General features: G+C 29.9%; 2 protein-coding genes across 3 annotated transcripts; one reads left to right on the forward strand and one right to left on the reverse strand.

The window, feature by feature from the left end:
* Positions 1-867: 867 nt before the first annotated feature.
* LOC108484721 (homeobox protein knotted-1-like 3) lies at positions 868-5643 on the forward strand. Of its 2 annotated transcripts, none has more exons than XM_017788622.2 (6): positions 868-1845; positions 3111-3231; positions 3478-3671; positions 3749-3880; positions 4943-5079; positions 5148-5643. In XM_017788622.2, exons 1-6 carry the CDS (start codon positions 1141-1143, stop codon positions 5164-5166), a joined length of 1308 nt encoding a protein of 435 aa, XP_017644111.1. In that variant the 5' UTR covers positions 868-1140; the 3' UTR covers positions 5167-5643. The 2 variants fall into 2 exon arrangements, with proteins under 2 accessions (XP_017644111.1, XP_017644112.1); XM_017788623.2 differs by having other exon boundaries at positions 877-1845; positions 5156-5643.
* A 2028-nt stretch (positions 5644-7671) lies between these two features.
* On the reverse strand, positions 7672-8652 carry LOC108485600 (uncharacterized). Its single transcript, XM_017789458.2, has one exon. It carries the CDS (start codon positions 8338-8340, stop codon positions 7891-7893), a length of 450 nt encoding a protein of 149 aa, XP_017644947.1. The 5' UTR covers positions 8341-8652; the 3' UTR covers positions 7672-7890.
* Positions 8653-15778: the final 7126 nt, after the last annotated feature.

The following is a 15778-nucleotide window of genomic DNA, read 5'->3' on the forward strand; positions in this document are numbered from 1 at the left end:
TAAAATTTCAATTGATGACATAGGACAATCTCAAAGTATCATATCGTCGTACTCTTAACTAAATTCAAGTTCATGGAACAAATTGAGAAAAGTTGTCTTCATGAAACAAATTGAGAAAAGTTGTCTAACTTTGAGACTAATGTAGTGCAAAATAAATTTTAAAACCAAGATGAAAAAAGATTACAAAATTTAGAGACTAAACATTACTTTATCCATTTTTTATAGTTATTTTGAATTATCCGTACATATATCCACTAACTTTAGAGACTAATTGTTGAACTTTTGGTTCAAAGTATTGTATATTGTGAATTTAATTTTTGTATTTTAATTTGATTAATTTTAGTTTTTGTAGGTTTTGAATTTATCAATTTTAGTCTTTATGTTTTTGAAATTTAAAATTTTAATCTTAATCCAAACGATAATAGTTAAATCTTAATGGTTAATTTCTGCCTTAATTTTGTGCAATGCGTAAGGTCGTATATTTAATCTATGTTCTTTAATTGAATTGATTTTAATCATCATATTTTTAAACTTTAAAATTTTCATTTTGACCCTTAAATTTATGAACTCATATATCTATCAGTAATATATGCAGAAAATAGAAAAATTTAATAAATTTAATTTGAAAATTACAAAGGTATGAAATTAAAGTAGAAGCTACACATATAACAAAATCTAACCTCAATATTACAACAACAGCAAAGAGTTTAATATTTAAATTAATGGGAACCCAACCTTAAAATTGTCACAAATCAACACAGGGACACTTTAGTTTTGGCCTTTAATGCATACAAAAAGTCTTGGTCCCTCTCACCTCCTTCCACCATTTTTCATAATATGAAATAAATAATAATAAATAAATAAATAAATAAAATAAGGAAAAAATGAAAAGAGTGGCCTTTCAGCTTTCACACCATTTTCATTATATGAGCAAGATTTCTTGACCTGAAAACAGCTTCTCCTTCAAAACTATACTTTTCCCATTCTCTCAAAACTCTCCCATCAAACACGTTTCTTACAGTAACTCAGTACTTGTAATAATTTCTTACCTTTTTCACTTATGCTTCAATAATACAAATTTCTCTATAAATACAACCATGAATTCATAATCATCCAGGCGCAGTCGATTTGGCTACATTCATGTCGTTTCACCACAACCACCTTTCCTCCCAAGACCTACCTCTCCATCCTCACTTCGCCGACCACCACCACCACCAACGACAACCGGCGCAATTTCCGGAAACCGGCGGTCCCAATTGGTTAAACACCGCCCTCCTCCGTTCGGAGCAGACTCAGCCACCACCGCAGCCCCACGGTGATCATTTTTCTGATCACCCGAGCTTCCTCAACCTTCATATTGCAGAAACTGTTTCAGACTCCAACGCCGCGGGTCACCAAGCTCCGAACCGGTGGCTATCGTGCTCGTCGTCTTCGCTTCTTCAACGCAACCACAGCGATGTCATCGAAGACGTGGCGGCCACCGCAGCAGCAGCAGCAGCAGCAGGAGGTGGTGGGGACTCCATGGTCGCCGTGGAATCTGGGGAATTGAAGAACAGCAACAGCGAGACCATGAACAAGAGCGAAGGCGTCGTGGTGCAAAGCGGAGGAGATGCGGCGGTGAATTGGCAAAATGCGAGGTGCAAGGCAGAGATATTAGCCCACCCTTTGTACGAGCAGCTACTGTCGGCCCACGTGTCGTGTCTTAGGATCGCCACGCCGGTGGACCAGCTCCCGAGGATCGACTCTCAGCTGGCTCAGTCGCAGCACGTGGTGGCCAAGTACTCCGCTCTCGGCGGCGCAGCCCAGGGCTTGGTTGCGGACGACAAAGAACTCGATCAGTTCATGGTAAGCTACTACTACACAAATTGCTAATTTATTCCCAGTGGCAAATGAAAAAAGAATTTAATTGCCTTTCTGGGTTATAAAAGTTATGAATTTTTTATTGCTCTTTTGGAAAACATTTGTTATTAATCACCCACTAGAATCAGGTTTTTTTTTTTTAAAATTGATGAGAATTTTAAGAGAAGATTTATTTTATCCTCTAATTTTATAAAATAAATTATTTTAGTTTTTTTCTCTTCTAATTCTTGAAATTACATTGCAATTAATTAATTTTTAAATTTTAAAATATATTTTATCATTATATTGAATTTTTAAAATTTTATATGGAATTAAATGGCGATATTTTAGACTTTTAATTTTTCTATTTATTTATTTTAGAATGATTTGATAAGTAATATAAATTTAAAATTTAAAATAAATAAAAGAATAAAATAAATTTATTATAAAATTATAAAATTAAATAAATCATTATACCTTTTAAAATTTTAAAAGTGAAATTAAGTTGCTTTTCACAACTTTCGGGGCCAGCCCTGAATGGAACATTTTTTAATTAATTGTTTTCTAATGTTGTCTTGAATTTTGTTGCTAAACTTGAGGATATTGGCGTTTTCATCACTCAATTTTGAGGATTAAAGTGAAGCGGCGTTTCCATTTATATTATTTTTTGGGTTAATTTCTCCAAACATCTAAAACTATAATTCAAATTTTAAATTAATTTCTAAATTTTAAAATGTTTTAATTGAATCCCTTAACTGTAAATGTCTTACCAATAAAATTTTTTTATCAATCTAACCATTAGTTTGGACGTCTAATGCTACCTCAAATATAATTTAGAATATAATCAGAACATATGGATTAAATTATAATTATGTATATAGGTTTAGGACGGAACACAAGAGCAGCCAAAAGGGGGCCCACAATTTGAGATTGTCATTCAACCCTTCAAATATTTTAAAAACTTTACTTAGACTTGTAAATTTTTTTAGTCCTACAAAAATTTTGAAAATTTTAATTAAATCCTTTAAAATTTTTGAAAATTGCCATTTTTTTTCAAATTTAAACTAGACCCCTCTTTATTTAATTTTTAAAAAATTCAGTAAACCCTAAAAATTTTGAAAAATTTTAATTAACCCCCGAAACTTAATGCAATATTCCACCACTATAGTATTTACAATCAGTTATAAATATGGGTGGCATTTAAGTCCAAAATGAAGTCATTAGAAAGGTTTGAAGAAAATAAAATTTGATGGTATTGCTTTCTAATGTAGACGCAATATGTTGTATTGCTATGTTCGTTTAAAGAACAATTGCAACAACATGTTCGGGTCCATGCAATGGAAGCAGTTATGGCATGCTGGGAAATTGAACAATCCTTACAGAGCTTAACAGGTATTTTTGTTTATAGCTGCCTTCAATTTCTTGCTTTATACTAATCCATTGGTATCCCATGCTTTCTCAAGGCGTAATCAAAGAGACATTGAAGCCCTTTTAAATTAAAGTTTTAGTTTTGGCCAACACCAATTTCTTTATTTCGCATGTATGTATATAAATACTCAATCCTCTAATATATAAACCTATAATCGGATCAATATCCGACACTTAGGAGTCGGAGTGACATAGTTGACACGTAAACAGGAGTTTCACCAGGGGAAGGTACGGGGGCAACAATGTCAGATGATGATGAAGACCAAGTGGAGAGTGATGCAAACTTGTTTGATGCAAGTTTCGACGGTCCTGATTCAATGGGATTTGGCCCTCTCATTCCGACGGAGACTGAAAGGTCTTTGATGGAGCGTGTGAGACGGGAACTCAAACACGAACTCAAACAGGTAATAAAATTTGATGATTTTTTTTTTTTTAAATGTCGCAATTCAATTGTGGCTTAATTTTTTTATACTTCTTACAGGGTTACAAAGAGAAGATTGTTGACATAAGGGAGGAAATTTTACGTAAGAGAAGGGCAGGAAAGCTTCCAGGGGATACGACGTCGGTTTTAAAAGCTTGGTGGCAGGCACATTCCAAGTGGCCATATCCTACTGTAAGTTCTACTTCTAGCTCAACCATCAACTGCATTCCAATACAATATCAAAGATTTTTTTAAAAAAAATTATCTAAAAAAGGTCTAGATTGATTACATAACAATTAAAAGGGATTAAAATTGTTATTAGTCCACTTAACTAAGAAAGGCCAAGGACCTTGTTGTCAACTAAGATGACAAAAAAATGATGATCAAATATCAAGTTTAAGATGATGGCATTTTAAAATATTGTTGTTATACAATTATAATAAAATATATCATAATTTAATTTGAAGTTCGACTCAGAATCTAACTAAAAAATTCTCTCTTATATATATTTTTAATGACCCTCTTTAGGGGGACAGCACTCCAAACACTCCATTTTATTATTTTCTTCCTCTTGTTTCTTCATCACTGACACCTTTCTCCTCTTTCTCCACATCTGTTGATACCGTATATCAACAACTCTAGTCTTAGAACCGATGTTACTATTCTAGAACGGTCATCCTTATAAAATTTGAAGATTTATTTCTTATATTTTAATTTGTGATGACATGGTCTCTACTATTATGTTTTAATTTAATTCACTAACATCCTCAATGGCTTATGTGGATTTTTAAATTAAAAAATTAAAATATTGAGGTTGAATTAGAATTATTTTTAAAATGATAAATTAGTTAAAATAACTATAGCGGTAATCATAATTTCACATAGGAATTTAAGATTTACTTATTTTTACTACATATCAAGCTATTAACAAGATTTTAAAGGTGTTGGTAGTTAGGATTAAAGCATAATTTAATAATAATAGAAGAATTAAATTATGTGAAGTTAAATCTCTAAATTGAATTTATTATTGAGATAAAACTGAATTTAACCACTTTATAATCGCCTTATAATTTCTATTAAAGATTAATATAATTCTGTTGGGTGTGGTGGTAAGATATACATTACACCTTCGAAAAGAAAACTCTAATTCCAACCTTAAAAATGACATTGTTGAGAGGATAATTTGAACCTTAAAAAAATAATTTTCATGCACAGTAATTAATATTAATCTAACAAAAAAAATAATAATTTCAGGAGGAAGATAAGGCAAGGTTGGTTCAAGAAACAGGGTTACAATTAAAACAGATAAACAATTGGTTCATCAATCAAAGGAAGCGAAACTGGCACACTAATCCATCTACTTCTACCGCCTTGAAGACCAAACGTAAAAGGTATATACACATATTATTCCATGTCTCTTTTTTTTAACATGTACCAAGTTTACCAACCTTAATTTCAGTATTGCAGGTGAAAACTGAAATTAAAAAAAGAAACACACAATATGGCGATCGTCTCCGACGGGATAGCAAATCACCGACACGACAAAACCAAACATACTACATAGAAAGCCAAACATACGAATGTGGTGGCCATGCAATAGTTTTAGGGATTATATTATTGCAACTTTACTGGGGAGAAAGGAAAGGGTTAATTTGTATTGTTAGATTATGAATTTTGGTTACTTTTATCTGGGTCCCTGTGAATAAGGGTAGTAAGTAGCGAGTGTACAGTGTAATAAAGTTGGCATAATTTATATTCCTTTTAACAGTCATGGTAGATCATTTCAGCATTTCTAATGTAGATGTTGAATTTGCCACAATGTTAACATATGAAGCACTCATATTTGATAGCATGTGTGTGAAAAGCCTTCTTTTAAGGCTTTTTTTTTTTCTTACCCTTTCAATGTTGTGCCTTCATAATAATAATGATAACAATAGAGTGCTTTTCTAATTAAATCTTAATGTTTTTTGTTTAAAAAATTGGACGTCAAATTTTTAGTTAACATTAATTAGGAAGTCCATCCCTAAACCTCTTTATCCCTTCCTCTTATTGAAAAAAAGAAAGTCATGCATCTTAAAAATAGGGGAAGACCTGCCTAAGTCTCAATGAGAATTACAGCGAAATCTAAGCTAGAATAATAGATAGCATTGTGGAGAGGGGTCATGGCCGGGCAGCCCATCCCATCCACTCTGGATCCGATTAAGATTTATATACAGCCTGGCTCCAATTCATAAAAATATATTTATATTCATATCTATATTTTTTTATAATTAAATTTAAATATAAAAATTATTTCTTTTGAAATAGGATATGCACTCTACAAGTCCTCCTGGGTTGGGTCGGATCCATACAATGAATCCATACTAGAATTTTAAGTTTGAGAATAACTCGGGTCGAAAAATAGGCTTACTTTTATTCAACCCGAGCCAATTTAAAAAAGATAAATCTAGGCTCAGCCCGGCCTAACCATATTTGAATTTTTAGATTATTTTTATTTAAAATTAATTTTTTTAAAAATATAATGCACTAAAATATATTGAAATAAAAGTTTTCTAACATATTAAAAATATTTATATTATAAAACACTACTATAAATATAATAAATATTTTATTGTATTAAATATAAATTTTGCTTAAGTTTTTTTTAAGTTTTAAATAATGAATTTAATTATTATTAGGTTAATTGTTTAATATAAATATAAATATAATTAATATAGTATTTTTATAACATAATATATTTAAGCTCGATAAAATTAAGCTCAGGCTAAATAAATCTTGCCCAAGATGCAACTAGTATAAAAAACATGTCTTAAATTTAATTCAATCCTTTTTTTAAGCTTAATAATTTGTTAAAACCTTTTTATTTTTTGAGTAAATCTTTGAGTGTTATCAGATAATCCGAGGTATGAAACTTCGCTGTCCCTAGAATAGGTGAAAAATCTTCAACGTTGCATTATTTTGTTGATTGGAGTAGGTGGGTGGGACTTTTGAAATATGGATGTCCACTCTAATTTGACCTTTTATGGAAGTTTGGACTTTGGAGATCCCCAAAATCTCCTTTGTCTGTTTTCAAAAAGCGTACCTAACTGTAATGGGCAATTGGAATAGAATTAAATCAGTCTAATTTTATTTTTAGTCCTTCTATTATAATTAAATTTAAGACTTAATCTCATTTTTAATTTGATGTAGTTTAGTTTTTCTAAAATTAAAATTTTGATTTTTAATTTGTTACTAAGGCTTTGTTCACCTTTTAGCTTTAGTAGTTTTAAATTTTTTAATTTATCTCCAATAAAAGAGTAGGAGTCACGTTGAATAAATTTATAAATATTAAGGGCTACATTTATTATTATACATTATATATGAACACCAAATTTTAATAGAGGGACTGTTTTGCTCACTTATCTAATGTAGAAGGGTTAATTTGCTAATTTTTTTAGTAGAAGGGATAATATGCAATTCAAGAATAGTACATGGAATTTTATGGTATTTTTATTAGTACTATATCGATAATTGTGTTAGTAGTTGATAAAAATTAAATTAAACCAAAAATTATATGTACACACAAAATAGAAGTTCATATATAATAATGCACGTTGAACCAAAATTCATTTAAAATTTTACATTTTACCCTTCTTTTATAAGAAAAAACTTATTGAACTCGTAAAATTTTAATGGCACATATAATAACCTACATGACAATTCACATATACTTAATAAAAATTTTATAAAAATTTTAAAAGAATTATCCACATCAACAATAAAATAAACATAAATTGTAACATGATATACACAAGATACCATCTCAACACCGTTTAAGTTTTTAATAGTCCAATAAGTTTTTTTTTTTTTAACAAAAAGTAATATAACTGACAATTGAAGATCGAGGAATAAAGTAATTTTAAAAGAGCAAAAAAAAAAAAAAAGGGGTTAAAAACCAATGTGATAAAAGAATAGGAGGTAAGATTGAAATTATGCCAAACAGGTAACTACACCAAAACAAACCGATTTTCATTAACATTTATCATTGGCCGTATATGAAGACACTGTAAACACATATGACGATTATGAACAATGTACAAAAAGAATGGTCTTACTCAACAATTCAGGGCAAATAAACTTATAAACCAATGTAATGGTAAAATTTCTTTTGGACCCCCTCAAAAAAATTATATTAAATTTAAGCCCCCAACCTCTCTCTCTCTCTACCCTTTGTTGATCCCACATGGAGCTGCAAATCTAGCAGAGAAATCAAGGAAAGCAGCATCAGCTTCTCTATGGATCCCTTCATCGAAATTGAGTTCATAGCTCTGAATATCATACTGCATCTTCATCGTCGACCTCCTTTTTTTGTTGGCTCCATAAACGCTGAACCTTCGTATGAAATTCTTCCACTTGGGCCCTGCCAATACCTCCGATACCTCTTTCAGTTCCTTGGCTTTCCTCTTCAACCAGCTTTCTTTTGCCTCTTCTTGTTGCAGCAAGTACCCCTGCCCTTCGAGCCGGAACCGCCACCGGAAAAGCCCCTGGAAACAACCGCAGCCGAAGGACGAATCCGGGTCTTCGAAATCTTGGGAGTAGTCTTCGTTTCCGTCGTTTCTTAATGGCCAGGTTTCTTTGGCGTGGATTGGTTTTTCTTGTGGTGCGGCGGCCATGGGAGGATGTAAAATGAAGAATGATTTTTGAGAGCAAGGAGGAATGCAGGTATTATAAAAGAAACATCCAAAGCCACAAAAACCGGCATTTGCCGTCCAATTTACAGCTCACTTGCTTTTAAGCCAATGTGGATCCAGCTGCTACTTGACCGTTAAAAGGGGCCAGAGCCTAATCTTTTTTCTAATTTGCCCATATGTCAATTAATTTCTTGTTGTTGGGATGCTCTAACTGCCATTTGCATATTAAATCAACTTTAAAAATTTTGTATTCTCTGTCATAACATCCTTTGCTTTTGGAATCAGACTATGGTGATGGATGGATATTTTAGATTGAAAATCGATTTATATAGAAAAAAAATTAATTTATAAGTGAATAGTTAAATCAATAGAAAAACAAAATATGAGATTACAACCAATTGAACCCGTTTATAATTTTTAATTTTTTATTATTATTTATTAAAAATAAAAATTGATAATCTGACTAGTTTGACTATTAATATAGTTTTTGAAACATTTATGCCAACCACTCACCTACTATTTTCCTTTTTTCGTATCTTAAAACTTGGCTTTTTTATAAAAATAATTTAAATAATTTAATTAATTATCAAAATGACTTACTTTTTTAATTAAGTACAAGAATGACCTGAAATCTACAGTAAATGTTGGTGGAACCAAACGTCGTGAGGAGCATAAAAAAATTAATTTTTTGATGGAGCCATATAGAATAGCGCCACCTGTATAAATACTAGGGAAATATTAAAATTTCTAAAAATATGGGAGACTTAAAAAAAATTAACCATTTTCTGGTGGAACCAATTAATATGGCACCACTAGATTCCCTACCTGCCGTGTCATTTTTTTTACTTTTTGACTTTTTTATGTTTATTTATTTATTATTATTAACTTTAAAAATTTAAAATATTTTATTAATATATATATTTTTCTAAATTTTAATTTTATATTTTTAAATTACTTTTAAAATTTTAAATATTATTTTTAAATATTAAATATATTTTTAATAATATAAAATATTTAAATATTTTAAACTTTCAAATTTGTTATTAATTTTATAATATTTTAAATATTATTTAATTTATTTTATAATATTTTATATTATGATTTTTAAATTATTTTAAAGATATAAAATGAAATATTAAAATTTCTGAAAATATGAAGGACTTAAAAGAAATTAACCATTTTATGGTGGAGCCAATTAAATTCGCACCACCAGATTCCCTACCTGCCATGTCAGTTTCTTTTTTTTTACTTTTTTACTTTTTGACTTTTTTCTTATGTTTTGTTTTTTATGTTTATTTTATTTATTTATTTATTTATTATTATTAACTTTAAAAATTTAGAATATTTTATTAATATATATTTTCTAAATTTTAAATATATTTTTGAAATTACTTTTTAAATTTTAAATATTATTTTTAAATATTAAATATATTTTTAATAATATAAAATATTTAGATATTTTAAACTTTCAAATTTGTTATTATTTTTATAATATTTTAAATATTATTTAATTTAATTTATAATATTTTAAATTATAATTTTAAATTATTTTTAAAGATATGAAGGACTTTTAAAAGAAATTAACCATTTTCTAGTCGAGCCAATTAAATTGGCTCCACCAGATTCCTTACTGCTGCTACTTTGTTTTTTTTTTTTTACTTTTTCACTTTCGTTTCATTTTTTTTATGTTTTGTCTTTTATCTTTATTTATTTTATTTTATTTTATTTATTTTTTATGATTAATTTTAAAAACTTGAAATATATTCAAACGTTTTTTTAAATTTTAAAGATAATTTAAAATCATAATTTAAAATATTATAAAACAAATTAAATAATATTTAAAATATTATAAAATTAATAATACATTTAAAAGGTCATATATTTAAAATATTTAAATATTTTATATTATTAAAATATATATTTAATATTTAAAAATAAAATTAAAAATATTAAAAATAATATTTCAAATTTATAAAAATAATTTCAAATATATATTTAAAATTTAAAAATATATATTATAAAATATTTCAAATATACATTTCAAGATTTTTAAAATTAATCATAAAAATAAATAAATAAATAAAGATAAAAGACAAAACATAAAAAAGAAAAAAGAAACATTTTTAAATTAAATTTTAAATATATTTTTATAAATTATTAATTTTAAAATTAATAAAGATATTCAAACGTTTTTTAAATTAAATTTAAAATTTTAAGAATTAATATTTAATATTTTATTTGGTGGAGCCATTCTTTATGGCTCCACCTCTTGGTTCTCTACTATATATAGAATAGTGAAATTGTTGTGTTTAGTAGGAGAGTTCAAAAAATCTATCCAATATGAATAATGAGGTGTTTTTGGTGTATGTTCTTTTTTATGGTGAAATTATAGAAGGTGTTGTTGGTTGTGAATTTCGAGGTCGGCAAAGAGTAAGTTTGCGATTCAAAAAAAATGTGAAGCTAGCAGAAATGAAAAGGAAGATTAGTACGAAAATAGCTATACGTTGTGGAAGGGCGATGTCCAAATTATTTTACAAGTTTCCAATCTCTACAGATTCGTTCAAATTTTGTGAAATGCAGCTATTAGATGATGATGACTTGGGCACTATGATGGAAATATGGTGGTAGACTGGGAGTGAGAACCCTCAACCAGTTGAATTATTTGTCGAGTTAGCAGACTTAGAGCCTGTTGAGAATGTTAGTCCAATAAGTCAACATTGCGAATTTGACTTTGATTTTAATGTTGGATGGACAGACCAATTAGAATGTGAAGGGACATCGCAAATACCCAAAAGTCCTAATTGTAACAGTCCCTAACCCCAAACCGTCACCAGAAGAAGGTTATGGAGCATTACCGGAGTTTACAGAATAATTACACACGATTCCATTATTTTCTTATGTTTATGTCAAAGCTGTCTTATTGAGCAGCAGTCACTAAAATATTTATAACTGGAGCTACAAAACTCCAAATTAAGTTCCATTAATTTTTCTTAAAACTAGACTCATATATCTTTCTACCATAAAATTTTCAGAATTTTTTATTTAGCCAATTAGTACAGTTTGTTCCTCAAAGTTACCCCTAGTCTGCTGTTTGACAGCTTCGACCTTTCTTTACTAAAATTTAATTATCTCATAGCATAGGACTCGGATGATGTTCCCGTTTATTTCTCTTGAAAATAGACTCATTAAATATTCTAAGCATATAAATTATAGCCCATAATTATTTTTATACAATTTTTAATTATTTTCCCAATTTAGAATAAGGAATTCCAAAATCAATCTGACATTGTCTCACAAAAATTTAAATTCATACCAAATTAGTCAAATCTTATCTTATACCATAACCAAACCTAAATTTATTTATTTCATCCTTACATTTACAATTTCAAAATGACACACACATAAGACATCCTAGGTACATGCCATTACCCATAATTAACACACTTTACCTCAATGAATTCGGGATCGGCCTGGGATGCTGATTCAACGTTCTATCTTTACTTAACCTGCGCACGGAAACAAATCATACGCTGAGTATGGTATACTCAGTGGTATTTCTATAATCCGAACACTTGATAATATAACAATTAAACTTAAAATCACAATAACAAATATAACTATTCATTTATTTATTTATAGATAAGTTTCATTTACTTACCATAAAAATTCTATACAAGCCATATAACAAACACAACAACATATTTGCTCAATTCTTTTCATTTGCTTACCGTATAAATTCTTTACAATATATTCACAATTCACTTGTATTCACACTTTACTTCTTAACAATATACCATTTTAATTCATTCTAACATCGATCATCATCCATTTGAACTTCACTTATTTCATGATCCTTTTGGTTCATGTTTTCAATCTCATATCTCAATTTCAATTCTCAATTCAATTTCTCATTTCATTCCAATAGCTCAATCAATCAAATTCACTCGATTTATCTTTTCACTTATTTACCCCTATTAACAAGACTCGGACTCTGATAGATACGCGAATTCCTCCCAAACACACCAGAATATCCAACCCAAACACACCCGGAATATTATAAATCCTCCATAATACACCAGTATATCATATCCTCCCAAACACACCAATATGACATTAAATGCCTCTTCGGATAAATCGAAGTATATAACAACAGAAACATCTTCTCGGCCAAACTACAAATCTCCTCATCACTTCACAAATCCAATGGCATGCCATTTGTATCCAATCTGGTCCGATACTGTTAATAGGGTATTTGATTCACTTTCTCAATTTAATAAATCTTTCATCAATATACCATTCTAATAATCACATATATTCACACATTTTCACAATATCATACATTTTCATTCAATTCAACAAATATATTTCAATTAGTCACATTAATTCATAATTCAATACAACTCAATTCACTTTTCAATGTCAAATATTCAATTATCACAAATCTCATATATTCATATCAATTCCATCATATTTCCAATCAATATAATTTTTCAATATAACATTCATTCAATATTCAAATTTTTACATAAATCATATATATATTATATATTTCAATCAATATAAATTCAATCAAAATGATTTCAATCAATATAAATTTGATAAATTCATCACATACCAAAATCAATCCATATCAATTGTAAAACATCATAATTCTAACACTAACAATTTTCATATGTATATAAATATAACAAATAATGACTGAGTTCGGAATATAGAAATACAAACCGATTTTCCCGAGCTAACTCCTCAACGATCTTTTCTTTTCCTTTAGATGCCGATGCCTCGTTTTCCTTGTTAGCAAATTAACTTGGAACCTTTAAAACCTTATTGTTCCCTTTTTCTTTTCTTCCTTTCTCCCTTCTCTGTTTCGTCCCCTGCTATTCTCATTTCTTTCATTCTTTTTATTCTTTTGTTTCTTTTATATATATATAATGACAATAATAACTATATTAAAAATCTATTTAATAACAAATATTTATTTAACACTTGTACCAATCATTTTTATACACTTATTTTCTTTTCTTTTATATATATATATTTAATAATTTAATAATACACTTATATAATAAGTAAACATATATTAATTTTACAAATGTATGTATACTAATATTACACATGTCATTATACATACCATACATTTGTCATTCTTTTCTTTATTTATCAAACAAAAATCTCATTATTTAATTATTTAATTAATAAATATCTTTTATTCTAAAATCGGTAAATATACAATTATATTCCAAGTGTTCAAATACATATATTACATTTGTACAATTTTATCATCATACATTTGTCTTTATTTCAATTTATTTTATAATACAATAATTTAATATCAATTAAATAACAATAACCATAATAATAAATTAATTAATTAATATAAGAAAATCCTATACTCTTCCATCTTTTGCCGCCTAAATTCATACATTAGGCATAATTGCCTATTTGGTCCTTTTTATTTATTTTTAATCTACAATTCAACTTTCATCATTTATTCAATTAAGTCATTTTTCTAATTACTCTTAATTAAGCTAAATTTACTTAATTAAAACTCTAATTAACCACTCGATTAACTTCATAAATATTTTTAATAAATATTTTCTAATCTATTTTTCTGAAACAATGACCCGAAAATACACTTTTCTAATAACCTTAAAGTTCGGGTCGTTACACTAATTATGGTCGGAGTTCGTATAACAACCCCACCTTCGGTCTCCGTCTACAAATACATCCGGAGGTGATAATAAGCATAGAGGCAATTGTTAGAGAAATGACCAATAATGATGAAGATTCTGATCAAGACGTTGAAGATTTTAGTGACCCCGATGTTGATGAGGTTCCGGACGATATCGATGATAAAGGACCGGAGGAGGTTGAAAATGTTCACGGCCCTTCATTCAGTAACCCGAGTCGTGGAATTATTTTACGAAATGAACCTGGGGGCCACATGTTGAACATAGATCCAGATGCAGCGCATGCGTCTGAGTTTCCTGAGTACGCCAATATAATACCTGTTCATAGATTGGCGGTAAATTCACAGTTTGAGGAGTTGTTCGTTAGGCAACAGTTCGAGAACAAGGCGGACTGTGTGTTTGCCATCAAACAATACAGCATGAAGTTGTCGATTGATTACAAGGTTATATGTTGGGGAATGTTAGATAGTCGGCGATGGGTGTGGTTGGCGAGTTCGAGCTGCATTTATACAAAGGACTTAACAGTGACAAATACGAAAATTAAAAGGGCGTCATACATGTACTGTCGCACGTATGTCTCAAAACCACTAGAAATTAGATGCCAAAAGTATTTGCAACTGCATCATGCCACTAGTGAAAGATAGCCCAATCATTCCTGTGTCAATATTGATTGCAGACATGCAAGCTCGATTTCAGTACAAAGTGTCGTACAGGAAAGCGTGGTGGGTGAAACAAATAGCTATGCAACAATTGTACGGCGACTGGGATGAGTCATACAATGAACTTCAGGGTTGGATTTCAGCGATGGTGGAGTACATCCCAGGAACTTTCGTGGACTTGCAAATGTTGCCTTATAGAGGCCCTAATGGAGAATTGGAACTGGGGAGAAGAGTTTTTCGTCGATTGTTTTGGATTTTCGATCCATGTGTTAGGGCCTTTCCCTATTGCAAACCGCTAGTGCAAGTTGATGGAACATGGCTTTATGGAAAATATATGCAGATACTTCTGATTACTGTTGCACAAGACGGTAACGGAAATGTACTACCGATCGCTTTTGCTGTCGTGGAGTCCGAGAACTTCAAATCGTAGGAGTATTTCATTCAAAACTTGCGGAGACATGTTGTCAGGGAAGACAACATTTGCATTATCTCTGACAGATCAAAGGGTCTTGTTGCTGCGATTCGACAATCGGAGGTTCCGTGGAGGTCCGTCTATTGTATTCGTCACATCGCTGTCAACTTCCACAATGAGTACAAGAACAAAGACTGGCACAAAAAAATTGTAAACATGGGTAAAAATATCATATTTAAATTCGTATTTGTAATTATTTTGAGTCCATTTCCTAATTCAGATGATAACACATTTTTATGGGAATACATACGTAGGATAAGAGCTGGAAGCACACCGTTTCAGACATAAGTTAGCGAGGTTAGAGACTGATATGGAGGGGTCCAATCCTTCTCTCAGACAGTGGTTGGGTAGCATGGAGTCGTGGCAATAGGCTCAATGTTTTGACGAGGGGTACCGGTATGGTCAAATGACAACTAACCTCGTTAAGGCCATTAACTCCGTCTTGAGGTGTACGCGTCACTTACCAATTTCAGCGATTTTTTCAGCCACATTTTATAGGCTAGCAAACTTAATGCCAAAAATGGGGTTGAAACAAGCAAAATAGTTGGAGCCAGGACATGTGTATGTTGAAAAAATTAGGGATGCCATGAAAGAGAACG

The sequence above is a fragment of the Gossypium arboreum genome, chromosome 6 (genome assembly GCF_025698485.1).
Source record: "Gossypium arboreum isolate Shixiya-1 chromosome 6, ASM2569848v2, whole genome shotgun sequence".
NCBI classification, from domain to species: Eukaryota; Viridiplantae; Streptophyta; class Magnoliopsida; order Malvales; family Malvaceae; genus Gossypium; species Gossypium arboreum.